Source organism: Miniopterus natalensis, chromosome 19 (assembly GCF_054644295.1).
Source record: "Miniopterus natalensis isolate mMinNat1 chromosome 19, mMinNat1.hap1, whole genome shotgun sequence".
NCBI lineage: Eukaryota > Metazoa > Chordata > Mammalia > Chiroptera > Miniopteridae > Miniopterus > Miniopterus natalensis.
In genome coordinates, this window is record NC_142099.1 from 37,117,338 (window position 1) to 37,144,317 (window position 26,980).

General features: G+C 46.5%; 1 protein-coding gene across 2 annotated transcripts; it reads right to left on the reverse strand.

The window, feature by feature from the left end:
- Positions 1 to 10,217: 10,217 nt before the first annotated feature.
- On the reverse strand, positions 10,218 to 25,071 carry MAEL (maelstrom spermatogenic transposon silencer). 2 transcript variants are annotated; one of them, XM_016202346.2, is made up of 12 exons: positions 24,940 to 25,071; positions 24,586 to 24,678; positions 23,217 to 23,316; positions 22,117 to 22,272; positions 20,664 to 20,705; positions 16,607 to 16,731; positions 15,855 to 15,909; positions 15,597 to 15,738; positions 12,585 to 12,647; positions 11,677 to 11,809; positions 10,929 to 11,004; positions 10,218 to 10,405 (listed from the first exon to the last, which is right to left on the reverse strand). In XM_016202346.2, the coding sequence occupies exons 1-12, from the start codon at positions 25,069 to 25,071 to the stop codon at positions 10,218 to 10,220; spliced, it is 1,305 nt and encodes a 434-aa protein (XP_016057832.2). The 2 variants fall into 2 exon arrangements, with proteins under 2 accessions (XP_016057832.2, XP_087683851.1); XM_087827725.1 differs by lacking the exon at positions 24,586 to 24,678.
- Positions 25,072 to 26,980: the final 1,909 nt, after the last annotated feature.

Below are 26,980 nucleotides of genomic sequence, written 5' to 3' on the forward strand. Positions count from 1 at the left end.
GCTGTTCCTTCTCCTTTGAGGGCCCAGGCAGAGTGGCTGCATAGGCCTCGCGGCCCGGTGACCAGACTCGCCCAAATGCTGTTTACTATTAAATAAACATTGTCTTTTCTGGATGATCAGAAAAGTAATTTTTAAAATTTGCTGTCCGTTTGTGATTTTAAAAATATTTATCTTTTATATTTTTTAATTCTTTGCTTCATTCAAAATGCTGTCAATAATAGTAAAGTTGTCAGTAAAAATTCTTCTTTCTCCTTTGATGTGGGTTTTGCTCCCATCGGGGTGGAACTTGTGTCTCATGCGTCGGTGTCTACCTCCGGCAGGCTTCTGCTTCCTCCAGGAGGCGAGGCGAGGTGTCAGGCTGGCTGACTCCTCTCTGCCTCTGGAAGGGCTCTGAAGGTTTACCTGCCTTATATCCAGGCTTAGGTTAAAAAAGGGGGAACGAATTGCATTGATTCAACAATTCCGTGAGCACCTGCTACGTGAGCACGGTTCTGGCTGCAGGTGTACAAAGGTCGCTGAGGCCCTGTTCCACAGGAGGAGCTGCAGTCGCATGGAGGTGACACACAGAAACCTGTTTACTGAGATGGAGACGCGGCCACAGGCATGTAGCTGGCGGAGCGGCTCAGCCTGAGGCAGTTGGGGAAAGCTTCATAGAGGAGGTGGGATTTGGATGCATCTTGAAGAAAAACGAGGCGTTTTACAAGTGAAAAGGGTTGGTGTCGACACTCCTGGCCCCCCAGAGTGGGTCTGGTACTTGATTTCAAATCACATTATCAGTTGGTAAGACCACAGTCTTCTGCTGTGTTTATTTGAATCCAGAAACTCAATGGGAATGAGATGGCTACAGGTTCTCTTACAGTCACAGTTAGCCCAGCAATGGGCTTCCTGGACGGGCGGCCAGGCAGTCCTTCCCAATGCGTGGTTTCCAGCTGACAGTTCCTAGACTTGCGGTGTTAGAGGGACTATGCTGATTGAGGGAACACTGTGTACTAGGACTGGTCAGGCACAGACACAGTCATTCCTACAATCCTTAAGTAATATGCTAAACTAGCCACTCTTCGGGTCTTGTCCTCCAGCTGCTTCAGTGCACACTGACCGGCATTGGCTTTTGAAGACAAGTCACAGGACCCAGCCTAACAGAGCCTGATGTACAATACCAACAGCAGTCACTCTGACAGCTGCTCTGTGCCAGCCGCTGTTCTGAGCACGCTTCATGTGATACTCATAATTCTCGCTGAAACTCTGTGACACAGGGGCTATTCCTATGCCCATTTTACAGACGAGGAAGCTGAGGCTCAGTGAATTTAAGCATGCTGAATAGACACAGAATTTCAATTGGCTGTTTCCGGCTGTCAAGTAGGCTAGACTTCCTGCCCCCTGACCCAGGCTTTCTCACCCCAGGGCCCTCACCTGCTTACTGGCTGTGGAGTCAGAACGAGGGAAGTTAGCTGTCTTCAAGGAGCGCTCATCCTCTGAAGCAGTACAACCGGGCGTCACCTGTGGGCATTCTGAAGGTTTTCTGGCCTTGGCCCCACCCGGGAGGTTCTGGTTCAGGCCCTGGGCACCGGCACAGGTGATGCCTGGTCCCTATGAGAAAGTGCTGTCCTCAGTGAAGGCCGCTTCAGGGACCCTCAGCTACTGGTTATTGGGTTTGCTCACCAAGATTGCCTGGCCTCTAGTTAGTTTCCAGAAAGGCCTTTCTACCCACCTTGTTTCACAGACAAGGAAACTGAGGCTCAGGGAGGTGACGTCACCTGAGTTAACATAGCTGGTCCGTATCAGAATAAGAAGGTGACTCAGTTTTGTCTTATGCTATTGACCACACTCCCTCTTGACCCTGTGTGTTTGCACCGGAGGCTGAATGGGGGGAAGGCAGGAGTGGAGACAGAGTTAAGGATTTTTTGTTGGTTTATTTTAAATTTGTATGTGGCTGTTATTACCCACCATAGGCATTTCAGATAAAACACTATATGTACATTTCTCCTGCATTCTGCAAACACAAGCTAAAAATAATAGGACTTTCGGGGAAAAGGGGGTTAGAGGCAGACCATGTAAAACCAATGGAACTTGGCAACTATATCACTTGAAAAACATTAAAAATCCTAGTGAGAATCTGAGTGATGTTAAATCTATGCTGTTAACACCAAGTATTACCCTCAAATCCTTACTCGCTGTGGGTGATCATTTCTGTAGAAAACCACTTATCAAAATTAAGAAATGACCCAGGCAGTTGGCCTGACTGCAAAGCTGGGGGAGGAGCTCTCTGTGCTGCACCCGCCTTCTGCTGGGGATGCTCTGAGATGACACCAGGCCCAGGGGAGGACATGAAGGCAGGTGAGTGACATGGGCCTGGTGACCTCAGGCTGCTGCGGACCTGACCTCCAGTGACAGCACTTTCCGGCTTCTACTGGATGCATGGGAACTGCCAGCATCACTGCTCCAGGGCTTTGGGGCCATTGTGAGGAAAAGTCGGGGTGACGTGAGCACAAGCCCTGCGACGCTGCCAGCGGCCAGCTGATGCCAGGAGGCCCCTCGGTGCCCCCGGGCGGAGCGTGTGGAGCTGGAGTTGAGGCGGGAGGGAGGAGCCACGTCTCGGCTGGGAGCGGGCCTCCCGGGATTTCACTGCTGCTCAGTGAGGGCAACTTAGCACGTGTCCGTTTGTTTCTGGGATCCTTCCGTCCGTGTTTTCGGGCCTCGGTGGCCGTGGGTGGCAGACCACTGGAAGTGGAACTGGGCGTGGGGGGACTGCTGTATTTGGCTTTCATCTTTTATGCACTGGGGTCCACCTCATCCTACTGAAAACAAAATGGGCTTGATTAGCAGTAAATAAGAATCGTAGCAACAGCCCGAGGGCCTGGTCTGCTCCAGCGCCTGCAGGAGGCTGACATTGGGTGTGAGGAGCTGCGGGTGAGCCCGGGACAGGGGCCACAGCGCCCAAGTCTTCCCTGTCTGGGGACTTCAGGTGAGCCATTTCCTCACAAAATCAGCAGCAGTATTCCCCAGTGGAAAGTCTTAATGGAGCGTAGCTTACTCAGCGTGACAATCGTCTTTTTTTTCCCCGAGTGAAGAGAGACAAGCTTGTCTGTTTCGAGGTCACCCCCCACATTCCCAGCGGCCTGGACAGACACCCATCACCTGGTCCCCCGCCAGGTGAAGGACCTCCCGAGACTCGGGCTGAGAGCAGAGGGGACGCATGCGGACCTCCAGGTAGCAGGAGCCAGAGCTCAGGAGGCACGTGGGGCAGAAAGTGGCAAGAAAGTGACATCAGCATGGAGAAGGGGGAAGTGGGTTCCTGCAGAGACACCTGGGCTCGGAGTGGCCCCTGTCACTCCCTCCCCCACCTGGCGGTGAGGCCAGAGATGCTCCTGCGCCTCCCTTTGTGCTGCCCAGCGGGGAGATGGGCTCGCTGTGCCAAAGGCAATTCTTTCATTTTGCTCCAAAATGAAATACTTCTCCGCAGCTGCCTGGGAGCAGGAGCCCCGAGCGGTGCATTCAGTGCCTCATCTCGCCCAGGTCCAGGAGGAGGCTTCAAAGAACCGGCTGAAACGCCGATGGAGCAACGTTCTAGAAAAATCAGCCCTGACGACTCACAGCCAGCAGGGCTCCTCGCGAGAGGCCTCGAGTCTGGCCCCACGTGCTCGAGGTCTCGGGGCTCAGGAACGGAGGCAGGGCGCTCCGGGAGCACGTTCAGGCGCCCGCTGGAGCCCTCACAGCCTCCCCCAGCCAGCTGGCCGCGGGCTCGGCGACAGACCAGGGAACCAGGCTCAGGGACGGAAGGGACCTGTCAAGGCTGCGGGCAGCTGGCGAACTGGCGGAGCTGAAGCCCAGTCAGGCCCCGCTGCTTAAGCGCTGGGCTTCATATTGGTGCCTTTTGTTTCCGAGGGAGACCCGGGCCCCCAAGTGACCGTTCGCGGCGTGAGCACAGTTCCCCACGCCCAGCGCGGCCCTGCCCTCGGGAGAGCCCGGCCGCGCTCAGAGCGGCCCCTCCAGCGCTCACCTCCACGGCCTCGACGGCCTCCCGCTGCCTCCCTCCCGAAATAAAAACACCCTGCAGGCCCCGGAGCCCGCTGGGGCCAGCGAGCTGGTGAGGCCAGGCCCACGAGAAGACGGGCGCGGGCGGGCATGTTGACACGGGCGAGGCGGGGCTAGGTGTGGCCAGGACCGGTGTGCCGGAGGGAGGGAATGAGCTGCGGCGACAGCGCAGGCGAGGGAGCGATGGCAGCTCAGTCACAGACTCGGGACCTGGTAGGAGCGGAGGGGGGACGGCGGTAGGAGGCGGAAGTGGCAACGGGGGCCGTGGGCCCAGCACAGTAGCAGCGTTGAACTTGGGGTGCCAGAGGCACGAGCCAAACACCGGAGACGGCGAGTGGATGTAGGAGCTTGAAGTGGAAGGTGTGGTGGGTGGCGGTGGTGGTCAGGAGAACTGGGGTGACTCGGAGAGCGGGCAGTCACGGGGTGAAGGGCGGCTCACTGAGGCCAGGAAGACGGAGAACTGACCCTGCGAGGTGAACAGCTCGTCTCCATGGAGGCTGACCTCACCAAGAACCACGGCAGAGGTGGCACTGGGAGTGTGACGGTGAGCCCAGGGCTCCAACCACCAGAGCGCGTGGGCATGCTCTGGTGGGGCAGTGGGTGACACGGTCCATCAACAGGCACTCAAACCTGTAGGTTTTTAGGGAGTAGGGCGGGCCAACAGTGTTTAAAGGGCACTGCGGAGCCAGGGGTGCCCATGTCACCTGTGGGGCAGGGGAGAAGGGGAAGGAGCAGCAGTGGCGAGGCCTGGGCATGAGTGGAACACTGGAGGGGCGGTGCGCGCAGGCGGAGCTCCGGCCGGCCCAGGGGGTTTCATGGGGTGGGGAGGGCTGGAGATGGGGCCCGAAAAGTGTACAGAGCTTTATGGGGCTCCAAGGTGGAAAAGAGGGCGACCTGAGCCTGGTGTTCGGGGTGAGGGTAGGATGGAAACAGGTCTGGACCATCTCATTGGGTGTGAGGATGCTGCAGGGTCCTGAGCCGGGTGACACTCCTGCCAATCAGGGATGAGGTGAGGACATCTCATCGGAGCCGTCAGAGATCCCTGCTGGCTGGGGGTCAGGGTGAGCCTGTCTTTCCTAGAATTTACCTGGTGCCAGGAATAGTCTGAGTGCATCCATCGTTTAATCCTCATGACTACAGGGTGTTATCACCACCACTCTTCAATGAGCAGCACAGAGAGGTTAAGCAATTTTCCCAAGGCCACATAGGCAATATGTGGTGGAGCCCAGATCTGGATGGAGAGGCTCTGGCCCCACCCCCGCTGTTGACCATGAACTGCAATATCCGGCACTCTCCCTACGTCGACTGGGTGCCACCTCTGTGCCCACTTCTCTGGGACTGCATTCACCCTCCTCTCTCCTGCACCTGACGTCATGCCAGGTATTTAGGTGCTTCATAAATGTTGGAATAAGTGAATGAGTGCATGGATTGAATTAATAAACAAATGAAAGATATACACACATTCGACCTTGGGAAGGGTGGAGGTTGCGTTACAAGTGAAATGTTCCGCACACAAGGATGACAACTTGTTGGAAAGCTGTACCAAGGAAAGCAGGGGCATGAGAACGCAGGAATAGAGTGGCACAGAAAGTCAGGAATTAGACCTAAATACACACAGGAACTGACTACATGCAGGAAAGTCAGCATCTGAGGTGCCTGTGGAATGAGGATTATTTAACAAGTGATGTGGGGGAGCTGGCTAACCATCTGGAAAAAATACAGTGACTCCCCACCTCACACTGTCACCAGGGTACAGTTCAGATGGATCACAAATGAAAATATTAAGCAGTGAAATCCTAGATGTCTAAGAAGTGAGCTGGGAACATTTTTTTCATCTCATATAGGGAAGGCATTTTTAAATGGAATATAAAGCCCCCAAACATAAAAGATAGATAAACCCAACCAATTTAAAAACAATAATTTCAGCATGGCAAAAACCACATGTAATAAAAGATAAAAGATACACAACCAGCTGGGATAAGATGTTTGCAACTTCTATCAGATGAAAAGCTTCTACAAATCAAGATAAAATTGAACAGCTTAGTAGCTTAGTGGATCAAGGACAGGAACAGTGAGTTAACAAAAAAATATAAATTGCTCTTAAGCATGTAAAGTAGCCCCAGACTCACTCGTGACAGAAATGGAATCTAAATGACAGTGAAGACTGCATTCACCTAGCACACTGGCAAAACCCAGGCCATCTGGTAACACGCTGTGTGGTAAGAGTGAGGACCAGGTGCTTCCGTACTTCGGGTGCAAAATTACACGTTTTCAAGGACATTCACTGCCGCTTCTGTAACAGCTAAAGCAGCAACTTCCCCGTCTAAACACAGGGATAGGCCACACCCGCACAGCCTGGGCTGCCGCCTGTGACCACAAGCACCTGACAGCAGGAGCTCTAGGGAATGCTCGAGCGCCCTCCTGTCCTCCAGACGCCGAGCAGCATGCTCCCATCCTGGTCCGGAGGCTAAGGAGCGTGTGCATGGATGCACGTCTGCATGGTTCTACACGTGTAAACACCTTGGGAGGATACCCAAGAAACGGGCACCACCTTCCCTCTGCAGGAGAGAGTTGAGGGCCTGGGGAACAGGGGTGCCATACATGTCATGTGTGGGGACTACCCAGTACCCATCATATCTTTTGAATTTTTATGGAGTACAGCACCTACTCCAAATAATAGTGATAAAAAGGGCTTCTGTACTCCAGTCAGGGGGAGAGAAGTTTCACTACCAGATGGACATGTGAGGCGTCCAGAGAGGCAGAGATGGGTGAGATTACGCTCTGGTTTGGCCTGAAAGATGGGGCTGGCAGATACTTAGGCAGGAGTGTGCTTCTATTTTATTCCAATATACTTACATGGAATTGCAACGAGTGCGCAAATCGAGTTCAGGTCACGTTCAGCAGCACTTTGGCCTGGAACAAATTTTCTTTTTCTGGGTAGAAAGCAGGCGCCTGAAGAGTTCCAAAGGGCACCGAGAGGCTCTGGTGAAAGTCAAGGGCCTAATGCTCCTGAAGGCTTTTTAAGGGCTCATCCCTCTCCTTTGTGACCTGTCCCCCTGGTAAAGTAGCTGGAGACGTAAAGTGTACGTTATTTTTAGCCAATGCCAGTACCAATGCTAGATGCTCTTTGGGCCCTGCTGGCAGACTTGCCTCTCAGCTCCTGGAAAGCCAAGTGTATTTAAACTGCCATCCTTGTCTGTCATCTCAAACACAGAGATGGGCTTCGTAGACTGTTCAAACCGTGATGTGGTAGGTGAACCAGTGCCCAGGGGCCATCCAGCTGTGGACTAAAAGTTTGGAGTTTTATTTTCCTTAAAGGTAAGGACACATTTCAGCTCCACAGCTAATAAGACATCTAATTTACTGAACAGCATGCAGAACTCTCCTTGCTTTTATTTTCTGAAATACAAAAAACATCTCAGGTAGCTCTTAACTCTGGCCTTCCCATATCAACTGGTAGAAACTCAGATTAAAATATCATCTGTGCTAAAGAAACTTTCACTATTGCCTGACTCACCAAAAAGGCCCTATTAATATTTGCTGTTTATTGTCCCTTTAAATATAACATCTGACACATCGATTCCTGTGTTCTTACTCCCATTTCCCAGAGGCAATGGCCATCTGAGTCTGCAGTCGAGTCTCCTGGTTGTGGCTCATTTTATCACATTCTCTGTAGTCTTTGTTTAATGAACACAAGTTCTGAAATTAACAGTCACATGTGTCAAGAGTTTCTTTGGTAGTGAATTTTCTGTATTAGGTGTTCAAAAAATCCTTATGATCTCAGTCAGAAAGATATTATACACTGTCTTCTAAAAATTTTAAGCAGCTTCTTTTTCATATTTAAATCCTTAAACCAAGTGGAACGGCTTTGTGAATAAGGTGGGGAAGGGGTCCAATTTTTTTTTTTTTTTTAAATATATCTTTATTGATTTTAGAGAGAGGGAAGGAGAGGGAGAGAGAGATGGAAACATCAATGATGAGAAAGTCATTGATCGAGCCCGCAACCTGGGCATGTGCCCTGACCGGGAATCAAACCCTGATCACCTGGATCCCAGGTCAATGCTCAACCGCTGAGCCACGCCCAGCCGGGCTGGAAGGGGTCCAATTTCAACTCTTCCCCTTGATGCATTTACAAACTGTTCTTAAGACAGTTTTCTAAATTGTCCCATTGGTCTGTCATACATCAGTTTCCATAACACACAGGTCTCTGGACTGTTCCATTTGTTAGTTTGTCTATCCTCACTTCAGAATCCCACCACTGTCATTATTATAGGCTTTATACTAAAGTGAAGACCTTGGGGGGCAAGCCCCATCCCCAACACCTTCTTCCATAGGCCTGTCCTATTCTGTGCCTGTCCTCTTCCTAGAATTAGCTTGTCAAGTCCCACAAAAACTTGGGATTTTAATTGAAATTGCATTCAAGCTACAGATCAGTCCAGGGAGAACGGAAATATTTTTAATACAGCTTTACAATATTACAGGAATCTATTTAGGTCTTTGTTGTTTTTTCACTAAGTTTTATAATTTTCTGCAGAAAGATCTTACAGGTTTTTTTCAGCTTATTCCTGGGTACCTGAAGTTTTTTGCTACTGTAAATTCTGGGTTATTTTTTAAAAAATTGTTTTCTAAACCATTTATCGCCAATGTATAGAAATGCATTTGATTTTACATTGATCTTACAGCCAAACTCTTATTTCTACTTATCTGTAGATTTTGAGTTTTTGTGTAGACAACAGTATCTGTGAAGAACCACAATTTTATTCCTTTACAAATCTTTGCTTTTTTAAATACTTCCTTCCTATGCTCTACTTGCTGGAGCCCCAGTACAATGCTGCACAAAAGCAGTCACAGAGGGCATTCTGTCTTGTTCCTGATTTTAAAGGAAATGCTTTTCAAGTTTCCCCACAGAGAACAGTATTTGCTGTAGAATTTTTGTAGATGCTTTCATCAAGCAAAAAAAGCTCATATTCTATTTCTAGTTGGGTTTTATCATGAATGGATTTTAAATTTTATCAAAGGCTTCTTTCTCCACCCATTCTAATGACAACATGCTTTTCTGCCTCAAATCTATTGTGACAAATGACATTTATAGGTTTTTCTGATGCCGAATCACTCTTGTTCTCAATAGCCCAGTTTGGACGCAACCTATTATGTATTTTTATATATTGGAATTATATATTCTTTGAAAAGTTTAGTAAATTCACCTGTTAAACCAAGTGTCCGGCGTGTTAAAACTAATGCTCCATTTATCTGTTACAGAGGCTATAGGCTTTCTACTTCTCGAGGCACTTCTAGTAAATTCTATGTTCCTAGGAATTTGTTTCTAGTTCACTAACTTTTCAAATTTATTGGTATGAATGTTCATAGTATTATTTCCCTCATTGTTTCTCCTTAAGCTCTATCACTTTTTACTTTGCATTTTTTAAAACTATTCTATTAGGTGTACTAAAGAAAAAACTCATTGCTTTACCTAGGAAATATGCAAAAGTCTAACAGAGAACAGGAGCCAGTGTGTGTCAGCTGCCCACAGGGCAAACACCTGACTCACTGTGGCACCAGCCTGGGTATGAGGACAGCTCTGTGCTCAAGTGGACCTGGAGTCAGTCACTATCTAGACTTGGGCTTTGGAGGAAATTACATCATCACATTTTGGCTTCTTATCCTTCAAGTGATTGAAATATGCTGACTTTGGCAAAAGCAAAGACTTAAAGTAACAAAACTTTATTTTTGTTAAGTGCTAATTTTCTTAGATATTTGCAATGAAAATAGCGAGCAGGTCTCAAGAGAAAGGTTCTACACGTCGTAATGGGAAGAAATACATCAACACTATTTTAAAACCTTTCATAACAGATATTCAATACCTTTAATGCGGAGGAAAAGATTATCAAAATATAACATTCGCAAAAGCACAACTCTGAAAACGCCAGTTTTGTCTTTAAGAGACTCAACCTTCAAAGGCATTCCCTTTACACAGGAAGCAGAACTAGCCCTCGAGAAAAAAGCAAAAATGCCAAAATCTTCTCTAACCACAATTACTTTTAATCTACGAAACAGAATCTCCTTACAAAGTGAGCCGTTTTCAGAGTAGTGACATTTACCATTGATGTGCTCTGCTTGTTCATATGACTATAGTCAGAAGGGAAGTTGGGCCTGTTATTTTTCCAGAAATTGTTGAAGTGCCATCATTAAGACAGGGAAGAGAAGGGTTTGTACCCATCCTTCGGTGACATGGAAGGTGAGAGTGTGGTCTCACAGCTGGAGAACCTGGGGATGCTGCTGGAGGAACCCGAGATGCGCTCTAGCAGGCGCGTGATCCCTCTTCCCCGAACACTGCTGTTTGGGCCTGAAATCTTCACCCCAGAAGGGTAGTCACCTAAGACATTGAAAATGCAAGAAAGAAAAGCCACTTTATAGTTTTATCATAAAGAGATCCCTCAATTGACTCGCATTGCATTGCAGGCTCCCCTGGGCCCTGGTGAGCTGGAGATGACAAGACAAAAGGCTGAACAAGAACTCAACAGTTTTCAGCCCGGGAAATGATGGAAGCTCTTTGAGCACCACCTGAATTTCACATGTCAGTGGGTTTTGAACTTTCCCATCTCCCCAAAGCCATCATCATATAAAAACTATAAAATGATAGCTGCCACAAGAACAGGTTTTATTTTAAACGCCCTGAACAAGTCTGAAGGATGAGTTCAAGTGTATCAAAGGGTTACAAAATGTACCTCTCCCAATTGTTAAGGTGCCAATGGCAAATAAAACTCCCAATTCAGCGAGATCCTTCGATCCTAAAGCTGATGCAGAGCCCCTGTTTAAGTACCACACCCTGGGGTCTTAACAAGCTTTGGGGCCCCAAACCCTCTGATGGACATTCTTATAGAATATAAGATGCTTACCAGTGGGTGTGTTTGATCTTGCTTCCTGATTAGAATAGTTGAAATGAGAGAATCCTGAACTCTCAAATCTTAGCTTCTATAAAAACAGGAAAAAAAATATATACCATGGGGGAAAAACACTCGTTTCTTATCAAATATTGGATCATCTACTAAAATTTCAAACTACTATTTAAAAAATACAACAAATAGCCATTTTTTCAATGTCTGACCAACTTTTGTAAACTATGCTGTGGAGGAGCAGAGGGCAGTGTTTGGAGGGGCCGGGGCCAGGGCCTAGACAGAGCAGAGCCTGGGAATGAAGCCCGGGAACTCCAGCTACAGTCCTGACAGCTGTGCTCCTGGTGTTGTGGGGCCTCATGAACAAGGAGGAAGGCAGGTGGGAGATTAGATAGGTTTTAATCAAATCCTGAATCCAGCATTATACATCTTGGAAGTAGACATTTTAAATAGTTACATTATCTACATTCAGATATATGTTTTGGAATAAATATTTGGATGTGTTTTGTATAAAAACTAATTGACAACTGTAATTTTCTTAACACTTTGTTAATGAGAGTGGGAAAAAGTACCAGGAAGGAAAGGGGTTTATGCAGGAGCCACCTGGATTAAGAACTGTTTGACACTCCATGAAGATTTTAAAACCTTTAATGGGAGAGAGAACCAAAGGTCTGACCTTTTGCTGCTGCTAGCCAGGACCACAATGAGTAGGACATAAGAAAAGACAGTAGCTCCCAAAGTCAGCCCTTACCTGGTACCGCCCTGCATCCAGTATGACCATTTTGGGTGTCACCCTGTTGCTGGCCTCATAGTCCTGCAAGGGCACGTGGGCCTCTGTGAGCTGGATTCCAAAGAGTGTGGCCAGAGAATTACTGATGCAGTACCTTCAGAGGGAAGGAAAGGCTCACCACTGGACTGCAACCAGTTCATGTTATGAGCTCTCCCCCTTTAAACAATTTAACAGAAAAAGCTGAGACACTGTTCTAGACTGGGGGGGCGGTGTGTGGAAATTCAGAGATTCTGAGAGAAGAGGAATGGAAGCAATACATATAAAACTAGCCACTGGTAATTATTTTAAAGTATTTTCACCTATTTTTAACCCTCAATACTCTGCTTCCCAGATAAAACTTCAGGTTCGCTGTAAGGGAACATGAATGAGGACAGAGATTACTAGCATTCGCTAATGTTTAAGGCATTAAGGCAGGGAGAGGGCAGCACCAGCAATAAGCTACCACTTAAACCCCCACCTATGCTCAGATCCAATTATCCCAACGTGGAAGGGACCACCAGAGCGGAGAGCTGAGGCTCCAGGTGCGCACGGCAGAGCGGGAAGAGGGTCCGTGTTCCCAGCACCTTCACAAGGAAACACTGTCCTCATGACAGCAGGACTCTCCCCCCCACAGGAGCCTAGGAGGAAGATTCCAGTAATCTTCCTCCGCTGGTGAAGGTTTGCCCCAATCGCTCAAGTGGTAACTGTGCTAGACCAGTAGTGACAATGGGCAGAATAATAAAACAGGAAAGAAAAACCCACTTTCCTTTAAAAGAGAGCTGTGGAAATAGAGGTGAACAGTGACTGTCCCCAAATGCCAAAGTAACACAAACAGCAAGCAAGCCAGCAAAGACTTGATGAAAGTACGTAAGAGACTTTCTCCAACTTACGCAATTTTCTTGCAAACAGCTAAAGCGCAGAAGAGAATATCGTTTTCTTCATGCCACTTGCACCTGTATAAAAGAGAACTTTAATCTCCTGACCTTATGAAACTGCACCACTTAAGGGCTTTTATATGCCAGACTTGTAATTTACCTAGTTGAAATCATTAAAGAAAAACTGACACTATTACTTAAGGATTAAGATTTCTAATTTAACACAGAGAAAATAGATTATTTCAAAAACAGATTTTTATGTTACCTCCTCTGATGCAAATTCATGATGCTATGCAAGCCACACATAACCACAACAGGCAAATTTTGTTGTTGCTGTTAATCTTACCTGAGGATATTTTTTTCCCATTGCTTTTCAGAGAGGGTAGGAGGGAGGGAGAAACGTGAGAGACACATATGGTCTGGTTGCCTCCTGCATGCCACACCCCAGTGGGGGAAAGGAATGAACTGCAACCGAGTTATGTGCCCTTGAGTAGGAATCAAACCTGAGACTCTTTTGTGCATGGGCTGAGGCTCTAACCACTGAGCCACACCGGCCAGGGCACAACAGGCAAATTTTACCTTGAAATGAAACGAGTGTTCCAGAGACACATCAGTGACCGTGGTTAACACGCACTCAGCAAACACTTGCTGAGTGCAAACTGCTTTAAAAATTCTAAGAGACTACCACTTGGCAGACTTTCAAATAAATTTAGAAACCTCTATACAATGTGTCATTTCCTAGAGAGTACACATGACCAACACTGATCCCATTAGAGTCAGAAAGCTCAATAAAGTTGATTTCTCTAGCCAAAGCAGGGACCTGCCCACAAAAGTTCACCAGTCCCAGAAATGCACGACCTGCATGAGGAAAATTGTAAAACTGACTTGAAAGACCCCAAAAATAGATTTCAACAAAACTTCATAAAAAGATATCTCTTGTTCTTTGGCCAAAAGTTAACCTTATAAAGATTTCAGTTCTCTCAAGTTAATTTATACATTTAATGTAATCCAAGGAGCTTTATTATGGACCTAGACTGAAGCGAGTGATGCTTCTATTGAATATACTTTTAGTTTGAACCATGTTAGCAGACTACACTTTCAAAAAATAAAAGCAAGGATGGGATAAAACAGAAATGGAATAGAACTATCAAATGTACTTAACTGTATTTCACATGAGTAATTTAACCACTCTGAAGGGGAAGAAAAAAAACAAAATAACTTTGAACAAACTATTTTACTGTTTAGCTTCAGGCTGAAAAACAACTGAAAGCAAAGCTCGAGCTGTAGTTAACGTCTGTCTACTTGCAGCGGTGCCACTGGATGATTCTGAAACGACTTCTAATGTGTTCTAGGACTAAACAAACACGGACATTCTGAGCACCAGGCTCCTCACTCAGAGAAGGGAAATACAAAAGTAGAGGTGTGGAAACGAGAGCCCTGCACCCGTGGGGTGGACAGGGACTGCAGGTTTAGCATAACCTCATGGTGAGAGATGAGCAGGCTACATAACAACATGGCAGAGGGTGTGTACACGGACACGTCCCAGCTCTCTCCACCGAACACACCCAGGGTCAGTGATGCTCCGGTAGAATGAGCACCCCTGGCACCTACAGCCTGTCTCCTAAATACTGCCCTCACCTGCAGACAGCGGGGCCCTGGAAAAGCGCTAGCCTGAGCTGTGAAGGCCAGCGAGGGTGAGCCGGGCCCACGCAGGCAGAAAGCCAAGCAGCATGAAGGACAAGGCAGCAGAGGGCAGAGCGCAGAGACCACTGCTCTGAAGGGACCCCACTGGTGACGAGAATAAGCTGACAACACTACAGCCCACTGAATACAACAGGAAGCCGTGGTCCACACTCCTAAGGGAAAAGCCCTTCCCTACAGTCAAGTGAACGACGGGATTAGAAGGTCACCACTTCACAAACAGTAGTAACAGATTCAGGCCAAGTCACCAATGGATGCTAAAGCCAGCACGTTCAAGTTTCAGAAACAGAAATCTGAGCGTCCCCGCACCACCACCATAAAAGCATCAATTTTTCAGTGGAGAAGTCTGCAGACACCATCTTAGCAGGTGACCACAGGTATCATCAGGAACTGGACAGCACATGCCTCCAGGTAGGACACAATGAGAAGACACATCACTTCATGCTACTCCTCACAGAAATGTGTTACCTCAGTCTAACCATGAGGAATCGCAGGTGACTCCAGCTGAGAACTGCGGCTTACACCGACTAGCCTGCCCCCTTCTAAATGCCAAGGGCATGGAAGTCACAGAGAGAGACCATTCCAGATGAAAAGGGCCTAAAAACACAACTAGACACAACATGTAGTCCTAGGATGAACCCAAGACTAGATTTTTGTTTGTTTTGTTTTGTTTGCTATAAAAGATGTTGTTGGAACAACCAACAAAATGTGACCGTGCCTTTGTGTTAGATGATAGTATTGCACCAATGGCAATACCCTGTCCTGATCATTACATTGTGGTAAATGCAGAAACGGTATTGTTTTTACAAAAAACACTTCCATACTTAGGGGACAAAAGGCATCATGACCAAAACTTACTCTCAAGTTGTATATAAATATGGCAAATTATAAAGGAAATCTATTAAAATGTTAACAATGAGTGAATCTGATAAAATGGCATACAGAACTTCGTTGCACTATTCTAGTACCTTCTCTCTAAACTTGAAATTATTTCAAAGTAAAAAATACTTCTGCCAATTTATTTCACTTACATATTTCTTACATGTAAGTGCAAGAATTATATGTAATAAAACATCTAAATAAACATAAAATTCTTCCTTCGGTATGGAAATTCTAAGTGATAAAGTAGTTAGTTTAATTAGTAGTTTTGTTGTGGTTAGTAGTAGACAAAGTAACAATGTATCAATGGAATCTTACATTCAAGGAAATACAATGATTCCAGGGTTTCACAGGAAAATATGGCCTAGAAAGGCAAAAACTAATCCTACTGGATTTTTTCAGTTGAGAAAAGAGGTCAAAATCACTCTATCACAAAATCACTAATACCTTGTGTTGCTAGAATAATCCCACATGGCCACGTCCAGGAGGCTCCGGACCCAGGTCTTAGAGGGCTCCTTGAGGAATTTTTGCTGGTAGATCCCCACTACAAGATCCTCAACAGTGAGAAGTTCTAGATTTTGCCTGATTTCTTTCATTGGTGAACAGAAAAACAAATATGATTAGTGAATTTAGGTACGTGGAGTGTATACATCCAGTTGGAAACAAACACAGCTAGAACCCTGAGTGGGGCTCAGGGCTACTCACCTGACCCTTTCTCCATGTGCTTCAGACACCAGTTAACTCTGGCTCTATCATCAGACTGCAGAAGAGAACAAACTGACTTGTATTTTCTCCTACCCCAAATTACTTTTAATTAATGCTTCTTCTCAAACTGGGGGGGAGGGGGGAACAGGAGAGGAGGGTGGTGGGAATGGAGACTGCAGAGTTTGTGACTAGTAGATGAAAACTATTAAAAAGAGCAACATATACCAGAGAAGACTACTACTATAATACATTCATAAGATATGTTAACGGATAGACAAATGAAGAACCCCATGTTCAGAAAAAGATAATCTATTCATGGCTATGCTAATAGTGAGGTTAGAACCCAATTCTTCAGCTCCAAGCCTAGAAGAATTTAGACCAAAAAAAGAATAAACTCTGAAGACTACAGAAAGAGAGTCAAGGGATTGCTGCAGAAGTCTTGAGTAAACGGTAATCTTGTTTAGAAGGAGGGGTCTACAGACTAGAGCGCCCACTCTTCAGGGGAAAAGGGTACTGAAGGGGTTTTGGGAGGAGCTAAAAACGAGATCTACCACAGCAGAAACACATTCAGCTTTTGCATCTTCAAAATCCCTCCAATACCACAGAAATTTAGAATTTCGCTGGAACTGACTCGGTGAACGTGCTTTATTAACACACAGTTAATGCACAGGCAAAGTTCTTCCTTTGGGTACCTTTCGTCGATCTTTAACATCTAAGGAGATGCCTTAAAGAAATGCTTCCACTGATATTACCTTGCAGTAGATAGGTGGCCACTTCCCTGGGTTTGGATGAATGAACCTATAAAGGTTTTGTAGCACAGTTGCTTGGTCACACCCAGATTCAAAGTTTGAAATAGGAATCTTGTGACTAGAATCACCTGAAGGAAATAAAGAGAATGCAGGAGTTCAAAACTTGACTAAGACGAGTATTATGGAGCAGGTATGGGAGGAGCAGCACAGGAAGATGGTAGTGGATGCCTTGCGTTTGAGCACTTGCACCAAACCTGCTTACAGTTAGGTACCTGAACTATTTTATCTATGACTTTATCAAGCAGGCGATATATACATTTTACAGAAGGCAGCTGAGGTTGCAGAAGTAAGTACAGCAGTCCCCCCTTATCCGCAGTTTGCTTTCTGTAGTTTCAGTTACTTGCTTCAACTGTGGTCTGAAAATATTTAATGGAAAATTCCCCAAATAAATAATTCTTAAGTTTTAAATTGAGAGACAATCTCACAATGTCCCCCTCTGTCCAGCATCTCCATGCTGTAGACATAAACTGCCCCTCAGTCACTTAGTAATCCAAGTTACCAAATCGACTGTCACAGGGCTTGTGTTCAAGTCGCCCTTATTTTACTTAATAATGGCCCCAAAGTACAGAAGTAGTTATGCTGCAATTTAGACATGCCAAAGGGAAGCTGGAAAGTGCTTCCTTTATGTGAAAAAGTGAAAGTCCCTGACTTAGTAAGAAAAAAAAAAAAAAAATTGTTTGCTGAGTTTGCAAAGATCCTAAGAATGAATCTTTCCATGAAATTTAAAAGAAGAAAAAAATTGTGAAGGCCACTAAGGTCCATACAATAAGATATTCTGAGATCATACTCACATAACTTTTATTATAGTAAGTTATTGTAATTGCTCTGTTTTATTATTATTGTTGCTAATCTCTTAGTGTGTCTCACTGATGTTACACTTTATCACAGGTTTGTCTGTATAGAAAACACAGTATAAACAGGGTTTAATACTCTCTGCAGTTTCAGGCATCCACTGGGAGCCCGGAACTGATGCCCTGCAGATAAGGGGGGACAACTGTATTAAGTTAATAATTGGTGAACAGTGGAGTCAGGACTGACACCAGGTTTGTGAAGAGACTGAGTCCCAGTGTTTCCACTATTCCCAAGCTGCCTTTCATGAATCTGTTTGTTACTAAGGCCACAGAACTTAACAATGATTGCTTTTTAAAGGTTGTAAGATGAAGATTTCCACTTCCAGCAAAAAGTGGACCAAGAAACTCAGACCAACCTTATCACAAAAATGTAAATGCTTGAGTATATCAAGAGCACATACAGTAGCGAGGATTATGAGATCCATATGGAAGTGAATATAAAATCCAGAGAGCTGAGCCTAGCTTTGGGGGCAGTTTCCAAACCCTAGGGTCATGTGCCAATTCCAGAAGAGGAAGGGGACTGGGTAGAAGTGGCACTTTTACCAGCTTTGGGGGCCTGGTGTGCTAGTGAGGCCCCCAGGTGTCTAGAAAAAGCACAACAGATACACTCTGTGAGGGAAGAGGAACATCACTGTGAGCCTCAAATTACTTTAAAATCCTTTTTTCAACACTCCACTTAAATAATCAAGTACACAAAGAAACAAGAATCAAAACAGAGTTGGTAGAAAGAGATCCAAGAATATCCAGATACTGAAGTTATTGGACAAAGATTTTAAACAATCATGTTTATAACCGAGATCAAATTACAAATTCAACATAAAACTGGAGACTATGAGAAGGATACAGTTGTTCAACCTCGGTTAAGGGCAGACTAGGGAAAGCTGAACCAATGAGACACCTGCTTGAAAGCCCTGAGACACACAAATGTGGCAAGGAGATACGGGCCCAAAATCTTGGAGGAAGAAACCCTAGAGCTGAATCTGGTAATTTGGGCATTTACCGATTCTGGAAGAGGAGATTCACAGGCTGAGAAAATGAGCAGTTTTCAAAAGACCCAGAGCTAGTAAAAATTAAAACTAATACTCACGTATTACTGTGTACGTAAAGTATTTGTAATAAAATATTCTATTGTCTCCTGACTTCCGTTGTTTATGCTGTGAAGTCCATTGTAAATTTCACTGATCTTTTGATGGCAATCTGTCCATCCCTCCCCCCCCCCCCCCCTTTTAGTAAAGATCAACTAGAAATAGACTGACTCTCATCAGGTCTGAACCCTGGCTTAATTCTGAAATTGGATTAAGGCAATCTGAGCTGGCCAGTGACTCCAGCTTTGGGATAGAAGCAATATCTTCTCTGGGGAGGAATAAGTTCATACATACTGTTCAGCACTCAATTAAAGATAACCAGACACATGACAAGATCTGATAATTTAACATCAAGGTACCCAATAGACTATAAAAATAGACCCAAAAATAAAAAATCCCTATTTCAGGGTTATAAGACATTAAAATAACAAGGCTTATTATGTTCAGGGAAATAAAAAAATTAATTTCAGCAGAACCATTAAAAAGAACCAAATATGAATTCAAAGACTGAAAACACATTCCTTAGGTCAACAGAAAAACCTTAACAAGATTAGGTAAATTAATCAATCTCAGTCTTTAACGAGAACGCACAAAGGTCAAGAAAAAAGTCTTTATTTTCTACTAAAGTTTTATTTATTTTTATTTATTTTTTTAATATATCTTTATTGATCTCAGAGAGAGGAAAGGAGAGGGAGAGATAGAGAGAAACATCAATGATGAGAGAGTCATTGATCGGCTGCCTAGCCCGCAACCCGGGCATGTGCCCTGACCGGGAATCGAACCCTGATCGCCTGGATCCTAGGTCGATGCTCAACCGCTGAGCCACGCCCGGCCGGGCTAAAGTTTTATTTTTATATCCAAGCCCTTACTCCACCTGGAATTGAGTCGTATATGGTATGAGGCAGAGACTCGGCTTATTCTTCTCCCGGCGTGGATAGTCAGCCGTCTCAGCCTCACTGAATCGTCACTTTACTCACCAACACGCAGCACCCCCTCTGTCATGTGTCCTTTGGGCATCTCATTCTGCCCTACTGGCCTTCTTGTTTTTGGTGTTCGTATCATATCATTTATGAAAAAACTCAAAGGACGTAACCAAAAAGGAATCTAACATACTCTCTTCATTCATAAAAAATGGCATTATAAGTATTACAAAACAGCTGATTACGACAGGTTTAAAAAACTTATTTCTATTTTCAAACACTTCTATAACCCAGTTGTCTACATGTTTAAGTAAAAATACTTTTAGTCAGACAGTGAAACTTCCAAATATAAATTTAAAATTAAACCTGTTATCACAATTTTCATTCTGATCAAACAGGAAATTGGTTAAAATCTGGTTTCTAAAAACTAGTTCAAGAGCTGAGGCATACAGAGTCATGTCCGTTGGTTGCCAAAAATGTAAAACAAAAACCTGATTTCCACATCTAAAAATTAATTCAGGGCGGCCCCTTTTGTTTAACACTGTCATTCTGTCATTTTTGAAGCATCATTTTTTGTTCTTGATTCCAAAAGGACATTCCCTCTACCTAGATAATCTGATACCTCCTAAAAGACTTATCTATGGCCAGGCCAGGCATGGCTCAGTGGTTGAGCATCTATCTAGGATCCAGGAGAGCGCTGTTCGATTCCCGGTCAGGGCACATGCCCGGGTTGCAGGCTAGGTCCCCAGTCAGAGGCATGTAGTGGCAGCCAATCAACGACTCTCTCATCACTGATGTTCCTATCTCCCTCTCCCTCTCCCTTCCTCTCTATTAATAAAGATATTTACAAAAAAAAAAGACTTACCTATGTACCTGGCCAGTAAAAGCAGCCAATCTTGGGACCGAAGGACAGGTGCAGAAAATAAAACCACAACTCCCATAAAGCAAAAGAGGTATTATCCTACAAGTCTATAATTTTAAAGTTTTTAAGGATCATAACACCATCTACCACTTCTATGAAGTCTCCAGTAACTCAGGGTTATTCTTCAATTGATGTTTTGTTTGTCTGGTTAAAACAGCAAGTCTTAACCAGGTACCCACATTCATTCAATGCCTATAATTGACCTCATTCCTTTATACTTACTTGCAGCCTGACAATGGAACCGAAATCCTCGTGGAATTTCACCTGTAATACAAAATATTTTGCTTAGAGAAACAGAAATCTGGCAACTCTGTGGTTATCCTATAGCAATAATATCCCACAGAATGACCAAATCATAACATAAGCAGATAATTGTTATTGCTATGTGAAGATATAAGATATTAAACCTATTTCATAGCAGGTTTTGTAACCAAAAGTGTAATGACTACCAAAGATTTTGGTATATTGTCTAAGCTAGTTTTAAAAGCAAGTTCCTTACACAGAAAGAAATCCTAGGTAAAGAGCACTTGTGCCCTGACCAATGTGGCTCAGTTGGTTGGGCATCATCCTATGGGCTGAAAGTTGGCTGGTTCGATTCACAGTGAGGGCGCATGCCCAGGTTATAAGCTCAATCCCAAGTCAGGGAGCGTGCGGGAGGCAGCCAATAGATGTTTCTCTCTCACTCTACTTCTTCCTTCCCTCTAAAATCAATAAAATCATATTTTAAAAAAAGAACACTTGTGCTAAAGGAGTCTTAGCTCAGGCTCCAGGAATGGGTCTCAGGGGTTCATGAGGTCCTTGATTGAGCAAGGTATACAGGTTCTCAAAGGAAAAAGTCTCCAAATTCTATCTCTCTAATGTTTTACAACCATATAAAAAAGTAGTTATTTGGCTTGTCTTAAGCAGCAACTGTCACAATGTGAGCACTGTCATCTAGAAACAAGGACGTCTTAATGAACTTAAAAGCAACTGACAAAACTAAGGAAGTTCTTTCCTCGACCTCCTCTTCTTTACTCTTCTCCATACATATTTCTCCTACTTACCTTGAAAGACACAGCATTCCCTTAACTACTGTCTACCCTCTCAGGAACTGAACCAAATTCCATGTCTTTGTCATGAACTGCTTTGAAGAGATGGAGTAGTGGGAAGATACTGAGAGCATCTGAGAGCCTGTAACTAACTATGAGGCTCTTTCCATGCTTTCTCACTATTCCTTAGAGCAGCTCTCCAAAAGGCAGAATCCCCACTTTACAGACGAGCTAATAGGTTCAGGAAGGTTAAGGACTTTGCTCAAGGTTACAAAGCAATAGCCAGTTAAAAACTAGTGATGGCTGCAGTGAAGGATGGGGTAAAGAAGTCCTTGAGGGGAGCCACGGCATAGAAAGCTTTTAGAAAATTCCAAAGTGTAGAGCAACAGGTGAGCAAAGAGCAGGCTACACATTTTCAGGCATCCCATCCACCCAACTCTGATGCTTACCTGAGGTTAAAAGCCTAAACCAAAAACTTGTGTCAACACCTAATTCTTAACAGTTTTTCAACCACATAGTATGAAATACTGTTACATTTTAAGAACTCAGCTGGACATCAGCTCTTAAGAAAACAAACAGTGTATCAAATAAGGTCAAGATAATACCCATACTTTTTAAAATCTAGATCTGCTCATCTGGCTACTCACCAGGACTGATGAAGCTGTGGAAGTCCGCTATGATACCTTCCTGGAGAGAATATTTCACACAGCCTATTTCACAAGGGAGAAAGCGCTGTTCACAGTGAGGAGGCAGCTCGCCATGGCTAAAAATGTTCAAAAAATAAAAAATGCCTCCAAGGAGAGCTAAAAAAAAAATCATAAGACAACACGAACAGATGAGCATCTTAAATTCACCCTCCTACAAAAGAAAACTAGAACCCTTTTCCTTTTGTTCCTATATCCCTACATGAGCTGGAAACAAGAACTAATCAGCTGTATGAAATAAATGAATTAAAAGCTTTCCAATGACACTTAGCAAGGGTTAAAGTAGTAACCACTCTGCAAGAAACAACAAAATTATTCAAACTTGCAGCCCACAATGTATAATTTAGCTGAACATAAAGCCTGAATCTCGGGAATGACCCACAGTCAACAAGTATATAAAGGTTTGGGAAATAAAGTCAGGTAGAATGAGTATAGAAAAACTCTGTGATATAAACTATGGACAGTTTAGTTCACCCTTTCCTGTTTAACAATATACACAGACTATCTATAAATTATCTTAGGGAAGAAAATAACGTGAGGATATGACAAGGATCTTATTATCAGGACTGGCCACCTCTAAGACTATTGAAAGTTTATTAATCTTCAACAGAGTCAGATCACAATGAATAAAAACAGCCAGGAGGGAATGGCAAGAACTCTTATTAGTTATGTTCTTTTTTGGGCTAGATCAATAATTCACCTTTACCTTTATAACTCAAATGTAAGTCCCTATGTATTTAAATGTCTAACTATCAACACAAATGCATAAAGTATGTTTAAAAATACACAAAGTGGTAGAAACCAACAAAATGGATTTTTGTTAAAAAAAGTTAAAAAAATATGTATCTCCAGTGTTAACTTTAACAAATGCAAATTAACTGATCTCTACTTTGGCGCCAGTGTTTTTGAACACCTGTAATCAATTATGTTGAAATGCAGGTTCAAAATTAACAGAACATGCATTCACTGATCGATATACTGATACATCACAGTATCTTGAGCACCTAAATTTATCTAAGCAAAACATGTTAGGATTACTCTACCTTGATCGTTTTTTAGAGACAAGCTCGACATATCCGGGGGTGAAACATTCTGCTTTGGTGCAAGCATGCCTGGCTTCCTCAGTGGGGTGCAAACAGGTTTCTAAAGAGGAAGAGAATGATTGACCACATGCTTATACTCTTGCTGGGCACTTTATACCACATACTTAAATTTAGCAACATAGCTGGAAAACAGCCCACAGGTTATTTCAATAACCTCTCCAGGCCAATGAACCCAATGTGTGAATACATACACACAAGTCAATGACCACAGTGGGAAAGGCAGACAATGGCAAAATCTATAAATATCCTGAAACAAAGGTGAGTGGTAAACAACAAATTCAACCATTGGTGAAAGCCACTTGCCCATTACTGATAATCTAAACTATTCCAATGGAGTTATATATTATGTGCCAGTCTAGTGGCCAAATAGGACATCATTTGCAAAGTACTGTAACACTCTTTTCTTTTCACTTAAAGTAAAAACCAGATCATGAGGATTCCAAGTGTCAATGAGGTGTATTAAACAATGCAGCTTACTTTCTGCAGGGAAACGTCTTGCAACACATTGTAGTAGGCAGGGAAAAAAAAAATCAAGGCTCACAAGTATTAGTAAGTACAAATTAAACTCATTAGAGTTCCTACCCAAACACAGATCCCCAAAATACAAATCTCTCAAACCTAAAACAGAGCAAAGCTCTCTGGACTTTCAATCCAACACTGGCAGTTGAAAGGAAGAATGGAATTTCACTATGTCAGAATGGAAAGAACACAAGAGGGGGAGAAACGCAATTACCCTGCACTTACTTGATACAAATCAAGAAAACCACCTTATTTAGTACTTTCATGTTCTACCCATACAGAAATTTCCCAAATACACTGTCTTCAACACTTACCTGTAAGGCACGCGAACACTCGCCAATATCTGCAAGCCTGATTACACCAATATTTTACCTATGGCAGCTGGCCTGGTTCCGGGTGTCATTTAAAAAGACACACTGGTCCAAACTGCTTTTAAATATCCGAAAAAAGGTTCTTTCATCACCAAAGAGTGGAAAGGGACCCTCAGAGGTCCTTCGGTACAGGCCCTAAATGCCACCCTCCCACCGCATCAGGGTTCACTGGCAGGTTCCCTAATGGAACTTCCCCCGCCTGCTCCGCCAAACGACACCAAGGTGCACCTAGAAGGGGAGCCTGCTGGGTTAGTAACAGGCACTCTGACACCAGGGAGGAAAATGAAAACCTTTGCCCTCCCTAACCCAAACCGCCAGCCGGCCGCCCCGGCGTGCCCCTGCCCCCCGCGTTCACTCATCCAGCACCTGCGAACAGGCCGGGGCCAGGCCGGTAGCTGCTCGGCCCGGGCCGCTTTTACCTGCTTCTCTGAAGGCGCACAGTCCTTCCCCTGGGCGGCTCTCCACGCTCGAGCCATGTCTGCGTACTTCTCCTTCTCGTCCTGGCTCAGGAGCTGGCGGACGTTGCAGGGGCGACAGGAAGAGCAGCAGCGGTGAGGCCTGAGCGCCCCAGACTCTCCCGCCGATGCCTGGACGTCGCGGGGCTGCGGCTCAGGCGTCCGTTTTTCCCGGGCGGGCGGGACGCGGGGGGCTCCCCTCCCCCAGGCAGGGGCCTCGGGGTCGCTGTCCCCTTCGAGGCCTGTTCCCTCGGGCCTCGCCCTGGCCTCGCCCTCCCGCCGCCCAACTGTCCTGCGCGCTGACCCCTTCGGCCTTACCGCCCAATCAGCAGAGCAGTAGGGGATGGCGTCTGCCACGCGAGCCACAGGCAGGCCTCGCCGCCGCAGTTCGGGGATCTTCTCCTGCACGAAGAAATAGTAGGCATTCCGGGTGGCCTTGCGGTTCGGCATGGCGAACGCGGCCAGGCTTCGACGGGCCTCCCACAGCACCAGCCGCCGGCGCCCTCGCCGGGCTGCCGCCCTTAGTAACCGAGGCGGTGCCTGCGCGCGCAGCGCCGCGGCTCTCGGCCAATCAGGGCATGGCGCGCAGCCGCACGGCCCACGTTGGCCGGAAACGAGTCTGAGACGTAAGATCCCTCCGCGCGTGCCGTGGGCGCGGAGCGGGCGCCGTGTGGCCACGTGGCCGGCGTGGAGCGCCCCGCGCATTGTTGCGTCGGGCGGAGCGGGGAGGGGAGCGGACGCCGCGGGCTCAGGGCCCCGCGTGTTTTGCGACTGTGAAGCCGCCCACGCCAAGCCCCATGAAAGGTGCCCGCGGAGCCGGCGTGAGGAATGTTAGAAACAAGATGTTTTCCCTCAAAAATTTACAGTCTAATGAGGAAGGTGACCGAAAAAAGTGACTCACGCAATATTGTTGGTTTTGGTTTTTTTGCCTTAATCAAGTAACGTCATGGTTGCAAAGGATGTGCTTTTCTAAAATGCAGTTTTAGTGAGTGTTAGGGAGGGAACGCACAGTAAGAGGCTGAGATTTAAAGTACTGTCCGTGAATAAAGTTTTACAGATTTCCTCATAAAAGCCCGTTCACTTTTTGTCACTTTTGTCCCCAGTGTTCATTGGCACTGCCATGAAAGCTTCGTTTCCGTCATGTTTTCTCATCGGTCGGGGCTGGTGTGTAGGGAAGGATTTGATTTTACTGTGAATCTTCCCGTTCCTTGCTTTCGAGGAGTACGCTCTATTTTCCGCGCCAGCGGCCCCCCGCAAGCTGTTACGGTGCCTGTTTTAAGACTTTTATAGCGAGGTCCAGCTAACGGACCTCGGACGGCGCGGACAGCGGCGGCCTCGGGCTGGGCTCCGGCCGCAGGCGGGCAGCGGGCAGAGCCGGGGGGGCCGGGGGCGGGCAGCGGGGCAGAGCCGGGGGGGGCCGGGGGGGCGGGCAGCGGGGCAGAGCCGGGGGGGGCCGGGGGGGCGGGCAGCGGGGCAGAGCCGGGGGTCCGGGGGGGGCGGGCAGCGGGGCAGAGCCAGAGGGGGGGCCGGGGGGGGGCCGGGGGCGGGCAGCGGGGCAGAGCCGGGGGGGGGGCCGGGGGCGGGCATGGGGGCAGAGCCAAGAGGGGGGGGCGGGCAGCGGGGCAGAGCCAAGGGGGGGGGCCGGGGGCGGGCAGCGGGGCAGAGCCGGGGGGGGGGCCGCAGGCCGGGGGGCAGCGGGGCAGAGCCGGGGGGGGGGCGCAGGCCGGGGGGCGGGCAGCCGGGCAGAGCCGGGGGGGGGGCGCAGGCCGGGGGGCGGGCAGCGGGGCAGAGCCGAGGGGGGCCGGGGGGCCGGCGCGGGGGTCAGAGGGGACCTGGGCGTCCAGCAACCAGCAAACCGCGCCCCGCAGGACCAGCCCCTGAGGATTAACCCCTGGAGAGGACACCTAGGCTTCAGCTGTGTCCAGCTTCAGGCCCAGAGAAGCAGCAAAACCCGAGGGAGCAGACGCCAGGGCCAGCGTCAGGGCAGCTGCGTGGCTGATGCCCCGGGTGCGACAAGGGCGGCCCAGCTGGAGAGCTCGCGAGTCCCTGCGGGGAGCCCCCCGGGCCCCCTGACAACAGCCCTTGGCACAGGGGCGCGGGGCGGCGCTCCCTGGGGTACACGGCCCCCCACCCCCACCCCCACCCCGGCCCCGCGGCCCTGTCCTTGCCTCCCTCTTTCTCTTCAGCTCCAACGGCCTTTCTTTTGCCTCTGTAACGTGTTACCCGAGTCCGTTTCTTCTGCGGATCACTTCTCTCTCTGACTTTCTAAATAAACTTTCTCTTATAGTTTCGTCTTGTCTCTAAATTCTTTCTTAGCCAGGACTCGAGTCCAGTACTGAGGTTGCTGAAACCAGGTCAG